The sequence below is a fragment of the Typopeltis vanoorti genome, chromosome 13 (genome assembly GCF_054136105.1).
Source record: "Typopeltis vanoorti isolate ZY-2024b chromosome 13, IOZ_Tvanoo_1.0, whole genome shotgun sequence".
NCBI lineage: Eukaryota > Metazoa > Arthropoda > Arachnida > Uropygi > Thelyphonidae > Typopeltis > Typopeltis vanoorti.
This window is the reverse complement of record NC_143561.1, coordinates 120,302,014-120,319,872: the sequence shown is the minus strand read 5'-3', so window position 1 is coordinate 120,319,872 and position 17,859 is coordinate 120,302,014. Positions and strand designations below refer to the sequence as shown.

General features: G+C 39.7%; 1 protein-coding gene across 1 annotated transcript in view; it reads left to right on the top strand.

Moving 5' to 3' along the window:
- Positions 1 to 17,859, top strand: part of LOC150100502 (uncharacterized) — a 183,695-nt gene that overhangs the window by 95,203 nt on the left and 70,633 nt on the right. The window contains exon 3 of the mRNA XM_090402444.1: positions 11,389 to 11,518. Coding sequence (XP_090258570.1) covers positions 11,389 to 11,518 — 130 coding nt within the window. The remainder of the gene's footprint in view (positions 1 to 11,388; positions 11,519 to 17,859) is intronic.

Genomic DNA, 17,859 nt, shown 5'->3' with positions numbered 1-17,859 from the left:
ACCCTAAAACAGACCTGCCCCGATTGGAACGAGGCCGCAAAAAATAAAAACCAACAAAAGAAAAACAAGAAGGGTTCTTACCAAACAATACTGGAATAGGAGCTCTCTCTCGGGATCTGGTAACTAGCAACTGGAATCCAAAAGAAGACTGGAACAGAGCTTTCATTCGGAGCCGCTTTATTGAGGTCTCTTCAGTGGGAGCCAGGCCCTAGTGGAGATACCAGGCAGAAGCATTAGCAGATCATCTCTACCTATAGGAGTTGCCAAATGGTGTGCCACTCTTTTTTAATAAATTACTCTGGATTTAGAGAAAGATGTTGAAAGTTTGTTTTTCACTTGGTTAGAGTATAATAAAATTAGTTTAATCCTTTATCCAAGTGTGAGCAAACAAAGTTTGCACCTGAAGTATCTTCAGGACTAGGGTAAGGTGATACAACAACCCAGGGCAACTCGTTGCAAAGATGGAGAAAGCTACCAACACTCCTATCTCAGTATCTCCTATAATGCAAAACACATCTCCATGCGGATATGTCTAATGTTATGCATTAAGGGAAGGGCCACTACCCAGACTAGTTTCGACCTTTATTGAGGTAGAATGGGAGTTCATGTCTCTCATCATTGGCCTTTGGAGAATAAAGCATGCTGAGGATCAGCAGACAGTAAAAGAGGAGTATGATATAAGATAGAGTAGGATAGTAGGAGGTAAAAAGAGGCCTCAGTCAACCTGTTTAGCCTTATTGGCTAATTGGTCTGTAACATATAATCTCAATTTACCTGTTCAGATAAGGTTAAACATAGACTTTTGTCTATAGTTCTCATATTATTTTATCTAAAGTAATGATTTACTCCAGTATTAATGGAGGTTCTTTTTATGTTACTAGATATAATATCCTTATTTTTATTCCAGGTAAATATATATATATATATATATATATATATATATATATACACACACACACATATACATTTTTTTTTTTTTTTTTTTTTTTTTTTTTTTTTTTTTTTTTAAAAGGATGTAAATAATAGGACTTGTTTAAATATTTATTTTAAATCTAAAATAACGGGACATAAGGTCCGGTAAGTAGGAATGAATAGGAACTTACTGAGGAACTTGTATACCTGGTACCACTGGGACTTAGAATGGGGAAGAGACTGGCCCGGGAGATGCCGCTCACGAGGAGCGGCACCGCCTCGCAGTAAACCTTCGCCGCCCAGGTTCTCAGCTCTCCCCCCCTTGTTTGGAGTAAAGAAACCGTGCCAGCGAAAGCTTTGTGGCTAGGGGAAACAGAGTGGTTATTCTTTTTCCTGGGGTGGGGGGAGATGGTGGGTTTTTTTGGGTTCTAAAGAGATATACAGGGCTTGATGCGTCCCTGTATAAGAAAGCATATTATCGGTGGTTTGCAGTATTGATTCACAAATTTAAAGTCTCCTAGTAAGTGCCTTTCTTGTGCAAGAAATTTGTGTAAGTAGAAAAAGAAACCTTTTCTTATTCTTGCATACATTAAATTTGCGTCTCGTACCTGGGATTTTTTCCGTACTTTCCAGATGTGATATTTTAGTACATTGATTAGGAAGATAGTGAACTTTTGGGTTTTTTGGACTGGTGGTGGGAATTGTAGACGTACTACCTCTTCTACTGTCAGCATGGGGATTCCCAATGCTGTGCTAAGTCTCCGCCAGATGCGTTGGGCTGGTGGGCAAAAATAAAAGAAGTGGTCCACCGTTTCCACGTCCCGGCAGACATCGCAGAAAGGGTCACACGGGTTAGGTACATACCGGGATTTCACCTGTTTCACCGGGAGCCGCCCTTAGGCTATTCTCCAGGCTAGATCCCGATGAAAAGGCTGTCCCCAGCTATTTTTGATGTTTCTGAAGAGAATTTCGTTATTTGTACTAAGATTGGGTGTATCACGCCTGGAAAGTTGGAAGAAATCCAAGTATACTGCTTTGGGTTTGTGTGTGAGGATTGCTATTCCTCTGTCTCTGAGTGTTGTGATCGATTTCACTACTGTACGGTACCACTTGGGCACCCCCCTTGCGCGGGGTCCAGCATAGTCCGTGATCCCAAAGAGGGGGAGGAAAAGTCCTATAAAATATCTAATTAGTAGGCCAGAAATGTGGTTGGAGTTTAAGGCCTTCCGTACGGTTTTGAACGTGTTTGCTTGTAGCAAGCTTCTGTGATCGGGCAGAGCATAACCCCCTTCTTCCTGTTTGAGTTGTAGATATTCTTTCTTTACTTCGCGTTTTCTCCCATTCCAGAAGAAATCCAGGAGTTCTTTTGATAATTTATTTTCTTGTGCCAGTGTGATGCCTGTGATATTGACAGTGTGCATCAGCATTGGGGTGACGATTGTTTTTATTACTGTCGCTCTGCCATAAAAGGAGAAGAAAGTTGGTTTGAACAGCCTTATCCTTTCCCTGCTTGTCTCCTGCAATTTTTGGATTGGTAGTGCTAGGGTGTCTGAAAAGGGCACGCCTAGTATAGTTAGAGGCTGTGTCTGTAGCGTTAAACCGTAGGGAAGTCCAGTGCTATGGAAATTTCCGAAACTTTTGATTTTGGTTTTTTGTGCGTTAACGCGAAGACCACTGACTATGCTGAATTTTTGCAGCGTGTGCAGATAGATATAGATGGACTCAGAGTCTCTGAGTGTAGCCACTACATCGTCTGCATATGCCACTATTTTGCATTGTCTGGAGCCTTGGGGCAGTGGAATACCGTTAATTGCGGGGGTGTTATCAATTCTTTTGATTAGTGGTTCTAATACTAGGGAGAAGAGGAGGGGGCTTAGCGGGCAGCCTTGCCTAACCCCTCTCTTTATGCGGATTGGTTCTGTTAGAAACCCATTAATAGATAGTTGGGTCGTGGCTTCCGCATACGTGTTTTTAATTGTACGCCGAAGTCTCGGGCCCACGCATGTTTTTAGTAGGATGTTCTGCAAGTACCTGTGGTTGACGCTGTCAAACGCTTTCTCCAGGTCGGTGGAGAGAAGTGCCAGGGGGTATTTTTTCTCTTTGGCCAGTTTGATCAAGTCTCTTAACAAAAAGAGATTGAATTCCATAGATCTACCAGGGATCCCATAGACCTGTGAGCTTGTTATTATTTTTTCGATACCACCCTTAAGGCGCGTGCAGATAATTTTTGCAAAAATCTTGTAGTCTACGTTGGTTAGGGAGATTGGACGCCAGTTATTCGACAAAGTCCGATCTCGGTCTTTCTTGGGGATAAAGATGGTGTGGCTCTTAACGAATTCCTCGGGGATGTTTCCCGAAGTGAGGAATTCGTTAAAGATGTTTATTAACGCTGCCAATGCAAATTCCCAGATAGATCTATAGAATTCTATCCCCAGTCCGTCTGGCCCTGGGGTCTTCTTTGTTTTCATCATTCTGCACGTGGCCTTTAATTCGGCTGCAGTTATCGGCCTGTCCTGCAGGGCACTAAGATGATCAGGAAAACGTGTTGCGTCCCACTCACTGAAGTCATCCATGCCCTGCCGGTCAGAGAAGATACCGATATACTGCTGATGAAAGTGACGGAGTATTTCGTGGGTTGAGCGTAAAATCTGGCCCTTCTCCTCGATCTGGTGAATCGTTTTCTCATCATTAGCCGCCACCCGTTGTTGGTTGTAGAATGTGGCGGAAGGTGTTTCCAAATGTCTGAGATAGAGTCTCGTTCGAAAGTCGAGGTCCTCGATTCTACTCTGCCGCTCTTGCTGCAGTTCTATTTCTACTTGTCTGATGAGATCTCCGCAGGGAACTCCGCTCCGTTCCTTTGTCCGGTACCAGCCGAGTTCCCTGTAGAGATCCCTCAGCCGTTTGCGTTTTTGGTAGGCCCTTTCGCGTCCACATTTTTGGAACAGTTCCCTGGCCTGCCTCTTGAAGGTCAGCCAGTTTTCCCAGTCCCAGTTGGTGTTTGTCCATCTGTCACAGAGGTTCTGTAGCTGGTCGCTGAAAAGACAGGGGAAGGTGGGAGGGAGCCTCCAAGGACCTCTGGCTGTTTCCATCACCTCTGGGAGCGTGATTTTTAGTATGACCATCTTGTGGTCGGTTGTCAAGTTATGCACTGCGGTGTGACGTATCCTCTGAACATATTGTTCCAGGTTTTGGGACACGTACACCCTGTCTAGTCTTGTCGATATCTGGCCGCGGCCCCACGTAGTTTCTACTTTGGCGGGGTTATTCCGCCTCCAGATATCGACGAGGTCAAAATTTATACAGCATCGATTTAAAGCGGCAATGCCGCCAGTTCCGTTGTTTGCGTTCCCGCCTATTTTGTCTAGACGTGTGTCTTCCACACAGTTCCAGTCTCCTGCAACTATTAGGTGTTCTGCTCCCAGGAGATAGTTTTCAAGGGCAGAGAAGAAACCACTTCTGTGGTATGGATTGTTCGGGGCGTAAACTGCAGCAAGTCGGATGGTACTGCCACCGTACTTCCAGTCCACCGTTACTAGGCGTCCTGTGGCGTCTTTTTGGACGTTGAAGAACCCCCCCGCGATTGGGGGCGAATTAGTATCCCCACCCCTCGCGAGTGAGCGTCCCCGAAGCACCAGTAGCTGGTGACCGGATAGCTTCTTGAGAAGTTCTCCACGTCCCAATGCTTATAGAAATGGGTTTCTTGTATCAGGAGGATATTAATTTTGTGTGTTAACATTAGCCTCCAGACAGCGCTTTGCGCAAAGGGGTTGCGTAGTCCGTTAGTGTTTAAAGTTGCGATTTTAACTTCCATGGTGGTGTTAGAATGAGGGGGGGGCGTTATCTGGTGTTTGTTTTATGAAAGCCTGTTCTGGTTCCTTGTCGGAGCTGGTTGCACTTTGAGCATCCGAGACAATGACGAGTCTGTCTGTAGAGTCCCTGTCTTCGTCAGAGTCCATTTCGTGGACTTGGGGTTGTGCCACTTGATCCATTACTGGGGGTAGGCTCTCTAACATTATAATGTCATTGTCGAGGGGCTTTGCGCCTATTGTTCGACGTTGACCTGTGGTCTCTGTTTCGTTCTCCGATGACATCATGCTGCTTTGTTTCGCTTTTTTCTTTTCCTGTGATTCCGTTTCTCTTGCGCGCTTTGTTGAGGCGCTGGGTGTAACCTCTTCCTCTTTCCTGCAAGCTTCATGGTTTGCCACATTGATGCTGGTGATGTTCTGTGTGTGGCGGCTTGCCTTGGATATCTTTGGGGTTTTCGTTTCCGTTGCTGCTTCCTTTTCAGCCTGTTGGCTGAGCTCCGGAAAATCGCTCCTTGATATTTTCTCAGGGTTCCCGATGGGCGTTGCCCTAATCGGTGTTATGGTCCCTCCTGTTGCTTCTGAGTGTGTCTTGTACGGACATGTGTCCAATTTGTGGGTCAGAGCCCCACACTTAATACAGGGTTCTGTACAGCTTTCCATTTTATGCTTTGACGATTTGCAATTTCTGCATTGTATTCGAGGGCAATCTGCCCCAAGGTGTTCCTCCGAATTACATCTAAAGCACCTTTTTTTCACACCTGGGTAGTTCACTATTACCCTCGTTCCCCCAAAAAAAACAAAATTGGGGACTTCTTTTTTCATGTCAATCTGGATTTCAACGTCTCCTGTTTTCCATCCTTTATAGTCTGCGTACTCCATTGCTTTAATCTCGTGAATTTCCCCCCATTGGCTAAAGAATTTCTTGACTTCAGGTTCGTTCTCTAGGTATTCTAGTGGAAACCTGGTTATTTTTAGCGTTTTTCGTAGGCTGCCTACTAGAAATGGTCTGATTGTTTGTCCACAACAAATGAAACCCTCTAATAATTTCTTTTTTGTTTGTTCGCTTTTGACCACTATTTGAAATCTATTGTTCCCATAAGGTATAAAACCGTATATATTTTCCGCCCCTACTGTTTCGATTAGAGCTCTCGCTAACGCCTGCTGATCTACGGGCTTCGTGAGCTCGATACCGAGCGTCCTAGTTCTAGGCAAAAAATGCGACATAGTTACAGAAATTTCTGACTACTGGGTGTAGAAAGGGAATGTAAGGGAGGGCAAAATCGAGGAACGTTGGGCGTTCCTCGCCGCAAACAAAGCGATACCAGAATAGACGGATAAAACAGGCAATAAAAAGAAAAAAGGTCTTACCAAAGCTAGGGTACTACTGCGGAATCTGAGCATGGAGCTCTCTTTTCGGGCCGTTGAAACTGGATCTTCTTGAGAGGTAGACGTCTGCCTTCGGCCAGAGCTTTCTCGGGGGTCCTCGGGAACTGTCTCTGGAATCCTCTGCGTTCTGTCGATGTCGATATTGAGGTCTCTTCAGTGGGAGCCAGGCCCTAGTGGAGATACCAGGCAGAAGCATTAGCAGATCATCTCTACCTATAGGAGTTGCCAAATGGTGTGCCACCCTTTTTTAATAGATTACTCTGGATTTAGAGAAAGATGTTGAAAGTTTGTTTTTCACTTGGTTAGAGTATAATAAAATTAGTTTAATCCTTTATCCAAGTGTGAGCAAACAAAGTTTGCACCTGAAGTATCTTCAGGACTAGGGTAAGGTGATACAACAACCCAGGGCAACTCGTTGCAAAGGTGGAGAAAGCTACCAACACTCCTATCTCAGTATCTCCTATAATGCAAAACACATCTCCATGCGGATATGTCTAATGTTATGCATTAAGGGAAGGGCCACTACCAAGATTTACTTTGTTTGCTCACACTTGGATAAAGGATTAAACTAATTTTATTATACTCTAACCAAGTGAAAAACAAACTTTCAACATCTTTCTCTAAATCCAGAGTAATTTATTAAAAAAGGGTGGCACACCATTTGGCAACTTCTATAGGTAGAGATGATCTGCTAATGCTTCTGCCTGGTATCTCCACCAGGGCCTGGCTCCCACTGAAGAGACCTCAATAAAGGTCGAAACTAGTCTGGGTAGTGGCCCTTCCCTTAATGCATAACATTAGACATATCCGCATGGAGATGTGTTTTGCATTATAGGAGATACTGAGATAGGAGTGTTGGTAGCTTTCTCCACCTTTGCAACGAGTTGCCCTGGGTTGTTGTATCACCTTACCCTAGTCCTGAAGATACTTCAGGCGCAAACTTTGTTTGCTCACACTTGGATAAAGGATTAAACTAATTTTATTATACTGACATTCTTTCCCTGTAGTTTCTATTGCCATGTCACTGCTCCCCGATGCCTCCTAAATCTGTCATAATTACCAGCTTTATAGCTCAATATAAACCCTTTCTTGACAGAATTCTACATGTTTAGCAACTTCCCAGACCAAGATTGCATGGTCACTCTCCTTGATTAAAGACTGTGTCTATGGTTAACATGTTCGCTGCCACACTCCTCGGGCATAGTTTGTTACTGCACGCCAAGCAATTTCACTTCTTCAGGGTCAGTACAAGTAATCTCATTGCTGGCGGTAATCGACATATGAGTATATTCGTAGCTGGCTTGTGAGGCTCATATACTAACTACGTATACACACTTAAGCTGCTATGCTCCGCACGAGAAGCACTTTCACTTCAAGGTCAGTACGAGTAATCTCGTTGCTGGCGGTAAACGTCATACGAGTATATTCACAGTTGGCTTGGGAGGTTCATATACCCACTACGAGTATACTCATAGTTGGAAGCGAATGTGTTAAGCACACATCTGATGCTGTTACCTGATCTAACACTTTCATATTCCTGATTCCTGCCATGTCATGCTATTTCAAGTAATTTACTTTTAGCAATTGTCTAAATTTCACTTTCATCTTGCCATTCTCCCTTTCCTCTTACAATTTATGTACCCATAGTTAAAGTCCACCATAATAACTGATCAGCCTTCACTCATTGTGCTAATCTGCTGCATGGTATCCATATCTTCCTGTGGACCTCCTTGTCTATAGTAGCAAACAACAATATATTTTGCCCTGATGACCTCTATCTCACACCAGATCCTCAAATGAATCAACTCCCCAGACCTTAAATCCTCTTTCACTTCTAATTTTGTTGGTTGAAGTTCTGCTATCATCAGCAATATTCTACCTCCTGTCCTATGCCCTCTATCCTCCTTGAAAATGCAGTACTCTTACATGCTGCCACTGTAACTAGATTTTCTGTCAACCAGTTCTCACTGATCCTATAATTTTTGGCCAAGTCAAGCTGACCATTGCCAAAAACTCCTCTCCTTTATTTCTGATGCTTCTGGGGCATTCATGTGTATGCATTTCAGCATTGCCTTGGACTCGCAGTGACCCTTGCGTAATATCATTATCGACCCATTTAGGCTTGAAATTTGTGGAACTGCATTCAGCATTGCATATAATTTCTGTATGCACTCATTCATCTCAGGAGCAACTAAACCCACACTTGACTTTGCAGTTAAGTGTGGGTTTAGTCGCTCTCTAATAGTTTCTCTAATTTTTCTCTTCGAACCTTTCACTGAATAACTCTCTCTCCAAACATCTAATTTCAAAACCATTTGAATGCAGTTCATCAGTCATATACATGTCCTTTAGTACAAAAAATTCATTCCATACATCTACAGCTTTACTCTTTTCTCTATATTTCCTTAAAACATTTCTATATGTCTGGTATTCATTTTCTGCACCACTGTTGTTTAGATCTCTAAACAAGGAGCAACTTTTTTTCTTTATTCTAGATGCTTTCTCTAATGACTCTACATTCCTCTACTGCTTGCATGAAACTATCTGTGAGACCAAAGACACAACTAATTCTCATTGTTCAATTTCTCATTTTAATGTTTATCTGTATCAGGGTTGCCAGATTGGCCATTTCATGGCCAAATTTCAAAAATGTGGCACTTTTTTGAACTGTGGGGCCATGAAAAAATCAGTTTGGCCATTTATGTAAATGTGGCCACTAATTTGGCCATTTTTACAAAGATTTCAAATCATATGCATTATTTACTTAGTTTAATATTGTTGTCGCATTGTAAGGCTAGCTGTTGGTACCCCTTTACGTGCCGTTTGATTGGCGGTGACGCGCTTGATGCAAATTGACTGTTGCTGAAAATGTTTGTTCGATGACGTCATAATGAGCCTTTGGTAGCTGGCTTATAGTTTGTTACTATGACTCCCTCAATAACACCAAGCATGCTTGAGCTTCATTCTGTACTTGTATAAAACAAGCACACAAAGCTCCTGCTCGCTATTGTTGCTATAAACTTGATCCATTTCTGTTGATAAATACCACCAAACACGATGCAGCTTTGTTTTGTACTCGTATAAAACGTACGCAACAGCCATACCAGCTTGGGTCCATGTCTGTTTTGAACGTCTCTAGTTAGTTAGTTACAGCGTAGACTTTGTGTTGCAAGTGTTCTTCCGTTGCGTGATATCAGACATTTGGTGCTCTTTGGTGATAGTTCTATCTCATAAGCTTTCATACTGGAATATTTTGCATAAACTTTACCTGCATTGTGACAATATGCAAGTAATATTTTCAATTTCGTGAGAATGGTAATTAAGTGATTCTAGTATAATTAATGAATACTTTTTTAATATCATTTATAAACTCGATCTTTATGTTGCTTATATTTTTGTTATTTTCCCTTTACCAGATTGGTGTTTGCTGTGCCAGATTAGTATTTGTACTACAAATTTTGTAGTACTATTATCTATAATTTGTTTTTTGTTTCTTCATTTTCTGAATTGAGATATTTTGTTTTTTTCAAGCCATTTAAAATGCTTAAGTACAAAAGTGATAATAAAGTTGGAAGAAAATATAAAAAAGAGTGGGAAGTAAAATATTTGTGGCTGAAATCTTCTGATGATGGACAACATGCATATTGCACGTATTGCAAAACTAACGTGCTGCCAAAACTTTATAATCTACTTACTTATTACAATAAAGTGACTGCTTCCTTGGACAGAGGAGAGGGATACACAGTAATATACTTGGATTTCGCAAAAGCTTTTGATAGAGTGCCTCATGATAAGTTGACAGTCAAACTAGAGCAGATGGGGTTGGATATTAGATTAGTGCATTGGATTGGAGACTGGCTATCTGATAGGTATCAACAAGTTGTGTATGGGGGTGCAATATCCAGGAAAAGGAAAGTCACTAGTGGAGTGCCTCAGGGATCTGTTTTAGGGCCATTACTATTTAACTTGTATATTAATGATATTGGCGAAGATTTGGATGGAGATATTCAGTTGTTTGCAGATGATGCAAAGTTGGGAAGAACCATAAAGAGTAGTGAAGATGTTGTGGCCTTGCAAGAAGACTTGAATAAATTGAGTGATTGGGCAAGCAAATGGGGGTGTGAGTTCAATGTTGCAAAATGTAAGGTTTTAAAATTTGGAAAACAAAGATGGGATGCAGAATTTATGCTTGGTAAGAATATATTGTTGGAAGTAGAGGAAATAAGAGATCTGGGAGTGATAGTGGATAGTGGATGTTAGTAGTGGACACTATTAAGGTTGATGGCAAATGTTTCAGCATTTCTGCCTGCAAGATCCATACAACTGGAGGAGGAAAGCCAGTTAGTATTATGGACATTAAAATCTCCTAGTAGGATGATTTTGCTGGTAGGAGAGTGGAACCACAAAACTTTTAAGGAGAGGAAATTAAAGAACTCAAAGTGGTTGGTGGCATTAGGAGAGTGATAGACAGCAGATGAATTTGGCCCAGTGGGGAAGGGATATTTTCAACCAAAGAAGGTCAAAATTGGGTGATTCTAGGTTAGGTACTCTCTGGCAGGGTCACAGGATATATGCACAGACGCCACCCTTGGGTCGAAAGGAGTTAAACAGCGTGTAATTTGGAATGTTGAGATGGATAGTGCTGGGGTGGGGATGAGATTTGAATTTCTGCTAAAAAGAGTAAGTGGGGTTTGGTGGACTGCAGATGGTAGTGGACACTATTATGGTTGGAGTTGAGGCCACGGATGTTGTTGAAGTGGATATGCAAAGTTCTGTGAGGCATGTATTTGACTGCAACGGTCACCCTTTTATTACCCTTTCATTATGATAGGCATTTCAGAGAACCTTATCTATGAGTAGATATATTTGAAATATTGTACAGTGATCTTTCAATTGCCTGGTCTTCAAATAACAAAACCCCTTCAATTAACTGACCTTTGAATGGGCTAGTGTGAATCAGCTTCTGATAAAGTACCATGTGACCATGCTTTTAATTATTGAATCAGCAAATTGATTTAATTATGCAGTCAGAAAATCGAGAGATTATTTTAAAAAATAATAAATAATTAAAAAATTAGTACGGTGGAATATGCATGGTATTAGAAGTTTAAGCGTATAATTTTTTATTTAAATATCTGTGCATCAATTTGTTGGTATATTACTGTTCTAGATTATAAACTTCTTGATTATAAAGTAGCAAAGTAACAAATACTCTAAAATCCACAGATCAGATGTTTCCTAATAAAATTGAATTTAATTGATTTGACTTCTGTTTCATTTCCAGTAAAAATGAAAACAGTCAAACAGAGAATTCAGAAATTGAGAAACAATGTCTTCCTAAACAGTTAGATGGACAAATCAGAAAACCAGATTCACCAGATGCAGGGTTTATACTCCATCAACCATTTGACCAAGTAAGAGTACTTTATTAAATGGGTAAAAATTTATATAAAGACATTCTACACCTTAAATCTCTCTCTCTTCTCCCCCCCCCCCAAGTTATATACAAGTTCTTCTTCTTCCCTTGACATATTAGGCCTAGTGGCCTGTTACGGAGCTATCCTTAGCCCTTCTAAGCCATACCCGTCCCGAGGATAAGGTGACTAGCCCTATGCCTCTCGGTGTGTTCCCTGTCTGTAGACACGTGTGTTCACTGGGCCGGTTTACTTGCTTGCGGGAGGAAAAACCCTGCAGTCCACGCCCAAGATCGGCTAACTTGGCTATGTCTGAGAGAAATCCTTAAGCTCCTCACGTCGGCGATGGGAATCGAACCCGGGACACTCCTTTCCCAGGCATATGGTTGCGAAGCGCATAGTCACTCAGCTAACCGCATGGACTATATACAACTTATAACTTGTATATTTCTGCTATTCATCAGACTTGAAGACTGCATTCCCTCAATCTCTTCTCATGTACACTATTCTATAGGCAGTTATCATCGGACACCCACCTTTGGATCTTTTTTTAGTTCTCTTCCCATTTCCCTTAAACCCAGCTAACTATTTCTGTGCACAGTAGTTCTGATGTATCTTATCAAAGCCTTATAAAATGTGAGAATATCTTCCTTTTTTCATGCAAATTAGTATTCTGTTTAGCAGTGCAGTTATCTAATGTGATCACTTAACTACCTTAGCAGTGTCGTCCCTGAACTTTAATTCACTGTCCACTGTAACTCTTAAGTCTCTAGCTTCAATGACTACTTGCAGAAAATTCCCATTAATGTGATACTCCATCTGCAGCGTCTTTTGTCTACTTGACATTAACATTTGCCCATAGAATTATTCTGTTCAAGTCATTCTACAGAGGTTCTGTTTCTGATATGTTGCATATCACTCTTCCCAGCTTAGCATCATAAGCAGATGACTGGCTCTCGCGGTCTAGTCTGTCCCAATATCATTAATATGCACTCAAACTTGGTTATAATGAGCATCATGGGATCAACAAAATTTCCTCATTATAACCATTACTCACTATACAGTTATTAAATCAATAATTCGATAAAAAATATTCGAATAAACAAAAGAAGTATTAGAGAGAGAAAAAAAATAATATAATTACATACCTAGATATTATTTGTATGAATATACTTGTATAAACTACAATACACGTAATATTAAATATAGTTTGTCTATAAGTTTAAAGACACTTAATGCTTAACACAGTTTATTTCTCAATAAAAAAAACAATACTAAGTAATAATAAACACAATTTCAATTGCTTAATTGACATTTGTAATCTTGCACTTTAAAATTTTTTTTTTTTTTTGTTTGTTTTTTGTTTCGGTTATGTTTTTCCAGTGCCGATATGTAAACATCTTTATTCTTCCACAATGTTGATGCTATTGAAGAAGATAAAGAAAACTTTTTACACACTTCAACAGTTTTTGCAAACAGTATTTTACTAGAGATGTTTCCAATGGAAAGGTTCGTCTTTAACTGATTTTACAGTTGTGGCATTGTTTGGGTAAAGTGAGGGAGGAGGACTGGGGGGGGGGGTTAGACACTGGAGAGCTAGGCAGTGAGAGGTTGGTCCTCAAGGACAACATTAAGTTATAAACTGGTCCATAATCCCATTCAGGTGGTCATAAAATCTAAGTCACTCCTTTCATTTTTGTGTATTCTAAGAATTGAGTATTCCAAGAACTACCGGAGCAATTAAGAATGTTTGTATAGTTATCAGAATTTGTATGGTATATCTGCGTAGTATGCTCATTATAAAACTGTATGGGAATATGCATAAATTAAAATCATTATGGTTTTTTGCTCATTAATGCCATGATCTCATTATTTCCATGCTTGTTACAACAAAGTTCGACAGTTTATGTTAAATAGCAGTAGCCTGAGTAGTAAACCCTATGGTGCACCGATAGTCATCTTCATTCTCTTAGCCTCAGCACCTCCAGATATCAATTTTTGATCCCTGTCAGTCAGCCTCTCCTATCAATGTAACTAGTTTATTTTGCATACTTATTCGTTTGAGTTTGTTATAACAACCTTGCATATGGAATTGTGCCAAATGCCTTGGTAAGATCTAGAAATACTGGAATATCCTCTATATAATTCTTCTGCTAATAGAAAATGAGCAGATTGCTTAAGTAAGAATTTGTAAGAGTTTCTCCTGCAAATTAGGCAAAATATGTCACTTTGCAGGAGCAGGGAATCCTGTATGGTCTGAATGATGTAGAGAAACGTTTAATGAGTGGTTACATGGAGGCTTGAAGGAGGTTTTAATCTTATTACATATCTTTTAAGAACTTAATGCTGCTTTTGCTAGCTGTTGACTCATAGTTGACAGCATTTGTTCCTCTATATGTAAACAAGCTGTCCATGCTGCTTCCCATATTAAAAATTCTGTGCACTTCAAATTTTGTATATCAGTCATCCTTCAAGATGAGGCTGATTGTGATTCAGTTTTGGTATAGCCTCTCTATGCACTAATATTTACTTAACTTATTTATTTATTTTACTAAGAATGATACTGATAAGAATGATTAAGATACTGCTTTGAATTCTTTCCTTGCCAGTCTAGTCATCTATTCATGGAAACTACTGAAAAAATTTGCCTTAGACACTGCTCACATTCTCAAACCTGCTACATGATTATGCAGCATTTATGTTCTCCATTTGGCTGGATGGCATAGATATGTTAGAAATGCTTTTAGCACACCATACTATGCAGTAACCAAAGATCTCTTTGACTGTTGAAGGGAGTAAAAGAACAAATGAAAAAAAAAGGGGGGGGGGAGTAATTATCTGCTCTTCCTTGACATCCTAGTTACTCATCTACTGAACAGGTCCATATGCTGTTTAGTAGCTTGTTGGGTGAAAGAAAGAGATGTCTAAATTTTTAGAAGCCAAGAAAATTAATAGTGTGATTTTTTTATGCCAGGGTAAAGGCTAAATTTATATGTCAAGTCAAGGAAAAAGAGAGATCCAATTCTGTCTGGCAATTTGTGTATTATTGAAGGTTAGGGTAGCTTAGTTAATCCTTTTTTGCAAGAAAGAAGGTAAGACTGCTTTTTGGTAGCATTGAAAGTAATATTATCCTAGCCGCCACTGAATGGGTATGGAGATTAGTGTGTCAAGGTGCTGGTGGTAGAAGATGTCAAAACTTGGGGATGTGTGTGCATGTAGGGATTGTCATTCCATTCCTCCTGCTCATTTGACAAACCCTATGTGCACAAACATCCCAGGCTTTGAGATCTACCACCAGTACCTTGACACAAATCTACATACTATTCTTCAGAAATTACAGGAGAATTAGGGTAGGTGATGAACAAATCCACAAGGCTCTCCTATATTATGGAGCTCAAAGAGAGAAAGACAACTATTCAGTTATAGAGGATGAAAAGTAGACCAAAGGTTGGTAGTTTACTGAATAGACCCTGAAGTTAGACTAGATCAAATGCTCTAGAAATGTCAAGTGTAACAGCATGTTTCTCCAAACCTGTCCATTAGTGGGTGTTATAGGCTAAGAGATCTGCCATGAATCTAGAATTGCAGAATTACTGGTGATCATTATTACAAATCATGATTCTCTACAAATCTAAAATCTGTCCGTTCTTTAATTCTGTTCACATGGTTGGGATGGCAGACTAGAAATCTCCCTAAAAATCTTTGAAGCTCTCCAGAGGAGAGTGATTCAATTAATGATCTCTCAATCACTGACTAACTTCCACCACTATCTTACAGATGGTCTGTTGTAGCCCTGGTTCTTTTCTACATAAACTTCCATGGACACTGCTTCACCAAACTACCATCCATCGTTCTTGCCCCCCCCCCCTCTAGTTTCAACACTTTCATTAAACGACAAAGTCAAGAGTACTGTTCAAATTTCTAGCAGATTTCTATCAAATCGGGTAAAATCTCATAGTTCCAATGTGATATTATTATTATTATTTTGGGCATCTCTATAGAGTCAAAAGATGAATTTCATGTGGTTCCACTAACCATTATTCATACAGTACATGTCATACGTCTCCTTAAATTCAATATTGACAAAACTCATAACCAACTCTAGCAACTCATTTCTCTCATTCACTACCCACCAAGCAAAAAATCTACCAAAAAAATACTAACTGCACTCTTACATAACCTCCAGGATGTTCTCTCCCTATTTTTAAAACTCTTAAGTTATTCTATACGTGGGTGGTCTGAAAAGTTCTCTGCCTCGACCATAGATGGCAACACTATCGGCACGATTTTTTTTTTCTAAGTTGGTACATCTGTCATAAGCATCCATGTGAAATCGCAAGTCATTCTATCAAGTAGTTTGTTTTATACAGCTGTCTGAAGCAAAAGTGTTGTCTGTATCCCTTGAAATAGATAAAATTGAGTACCACACGGTTATAAAATTCTTTGTAAAAGAAGGTTTAATGTCAAAAGAAATTCATTCGAAGTTATTAGATTTATGGGCACTCTTCTGCTTCATTTTCAACAATTAAGAAATGGGCTGCCAAGTTTAAACGTTGCTGTACCAGCCTTGAAGATGATCCACGTGAAGGAAATCATTGATCAAGTGCATGATATGGTATTGGATGACCGGCGAGTCAAAATACGTAAAGTTGCTGAGACCATAGGCATTTCAAAAGGACATGTAGGATATATTTTGCATGAAGAATTGCAAACAAAAAAGCTTTGTGCAAAATGGGTGCCGTTCTTGTTCACAGCAGATCAAAAACACACTCGCATGAAAATCTCTGAACAGTGCTTGGAGCATTTTAACAAGAATAAAACTGATTTTGTGCATCAATTTATTACTATGGATGAGACGTGGATTCACCATTACACACCAGAATCCAAACTGCAGTCAAAACAGTGGACAGAAGCTGGTTGTTCAGCGCCAAAGAAGACAAAGTCAGTTCCATCAGCAGGAAAGGTCATGGCATCGGTGTTTTGGGATGCAAAAGGCATTTTATTTATTAATTTTCTTGAAAAGGTAAAACAATAACCAGGGAATGTTATTCCAATCTTTTAACCAGACTAGACGAAAAAATTTGTGAGAAAAGACCCAGTTTGTAGAAGAAAAAAAATCATTTTCATCAGGACAATGCACCTGCCACAAAGGTGTTTCAGCAATGGGAAAATAAAGGGATCTGCATTATGAATTGTTGGAACATCCACCTATTGCCCAGATTTGGCTCCCTCTGACTTCTGTCTCTTCTCAAAATTAAAACTCTTCCTCGCTGGTCAGCATTTTTCTTCGAATCAAGAGGTGATTGCAGCTGTAGAGGGGTATCTTGCAGATTTTACTGAGAACCACTACAGGGACAGGATAATGGCACTGGAGCATCACTGGAATAAATGTTTTAGTTTTAAGGGAGATTATGTTGAAAAATAAAAATGATTTTGAAATTATAAATTCGTTTTTTTTTCATTGTTAGGCTGAGAACTTTTCAGACCACCCTCGTAACTTATTCGATTCTCTCGTCTCCTCTTTTCTGTCTATTGGCTAAAATTTGCAATCCCTTTGTCCTCATAGAGAAATTCCATACACCTTGGAATGCTCCCTTAGATTCAGAGATGAGTAATCAAGTTATGATCTTGGTTATTCATCTCTGAATCCTCTCTGCTGACTTCTAAGTTCCAAGAAACTCAAGTGACCAAATCTACGCACATTAGCTAATGTTCAGCCATATTATCCCAAACAGGAATAATAATCTCCCTGTCTGTACTTGTTAACTTGTTCTTCAACATCACTGAAACACTTTGAAACATGTAACCCACTTTTGATGTCTCTTTGCCAGCCACCCTAATTATCCATGACACCAGCTTCATATCCATTTACTCCAATTTAAGTACAGTGGTATCTTGCTAATCCGAACCTCTTTAGTCCGAACCCTCCAGTAATCCGAACTGCGGTTTGAAAGAAAAAAGTTTTATTTATTACGTATTATTACTTTGTGTACTATTACTTTTATTTAATAATTATTATTTTAGCTATTATTATTTATTTTATTATTATTACAGTACAGTATAACTACGGTGATACACAAAAAGAGGAAATTCAAAACGTGCATAATTAAAAATATAAATCTGGATGTTAAATTTCACAAACAGATGTTACGGAATGGATTAAAGGTAGAACCCAAAGTGAATTCGGAATCAAATCAGATGCTGAAATTATAAATATGACGCTACAGAATGAATTAGATGATAATAAAGAACTCGGGGAAAAATAAAATAAAATGTGAAGAGGCAGTTGACAGTTTTAATATGTGTATAGAATGAGCTAAGCAGAATGATATGTCATTCCA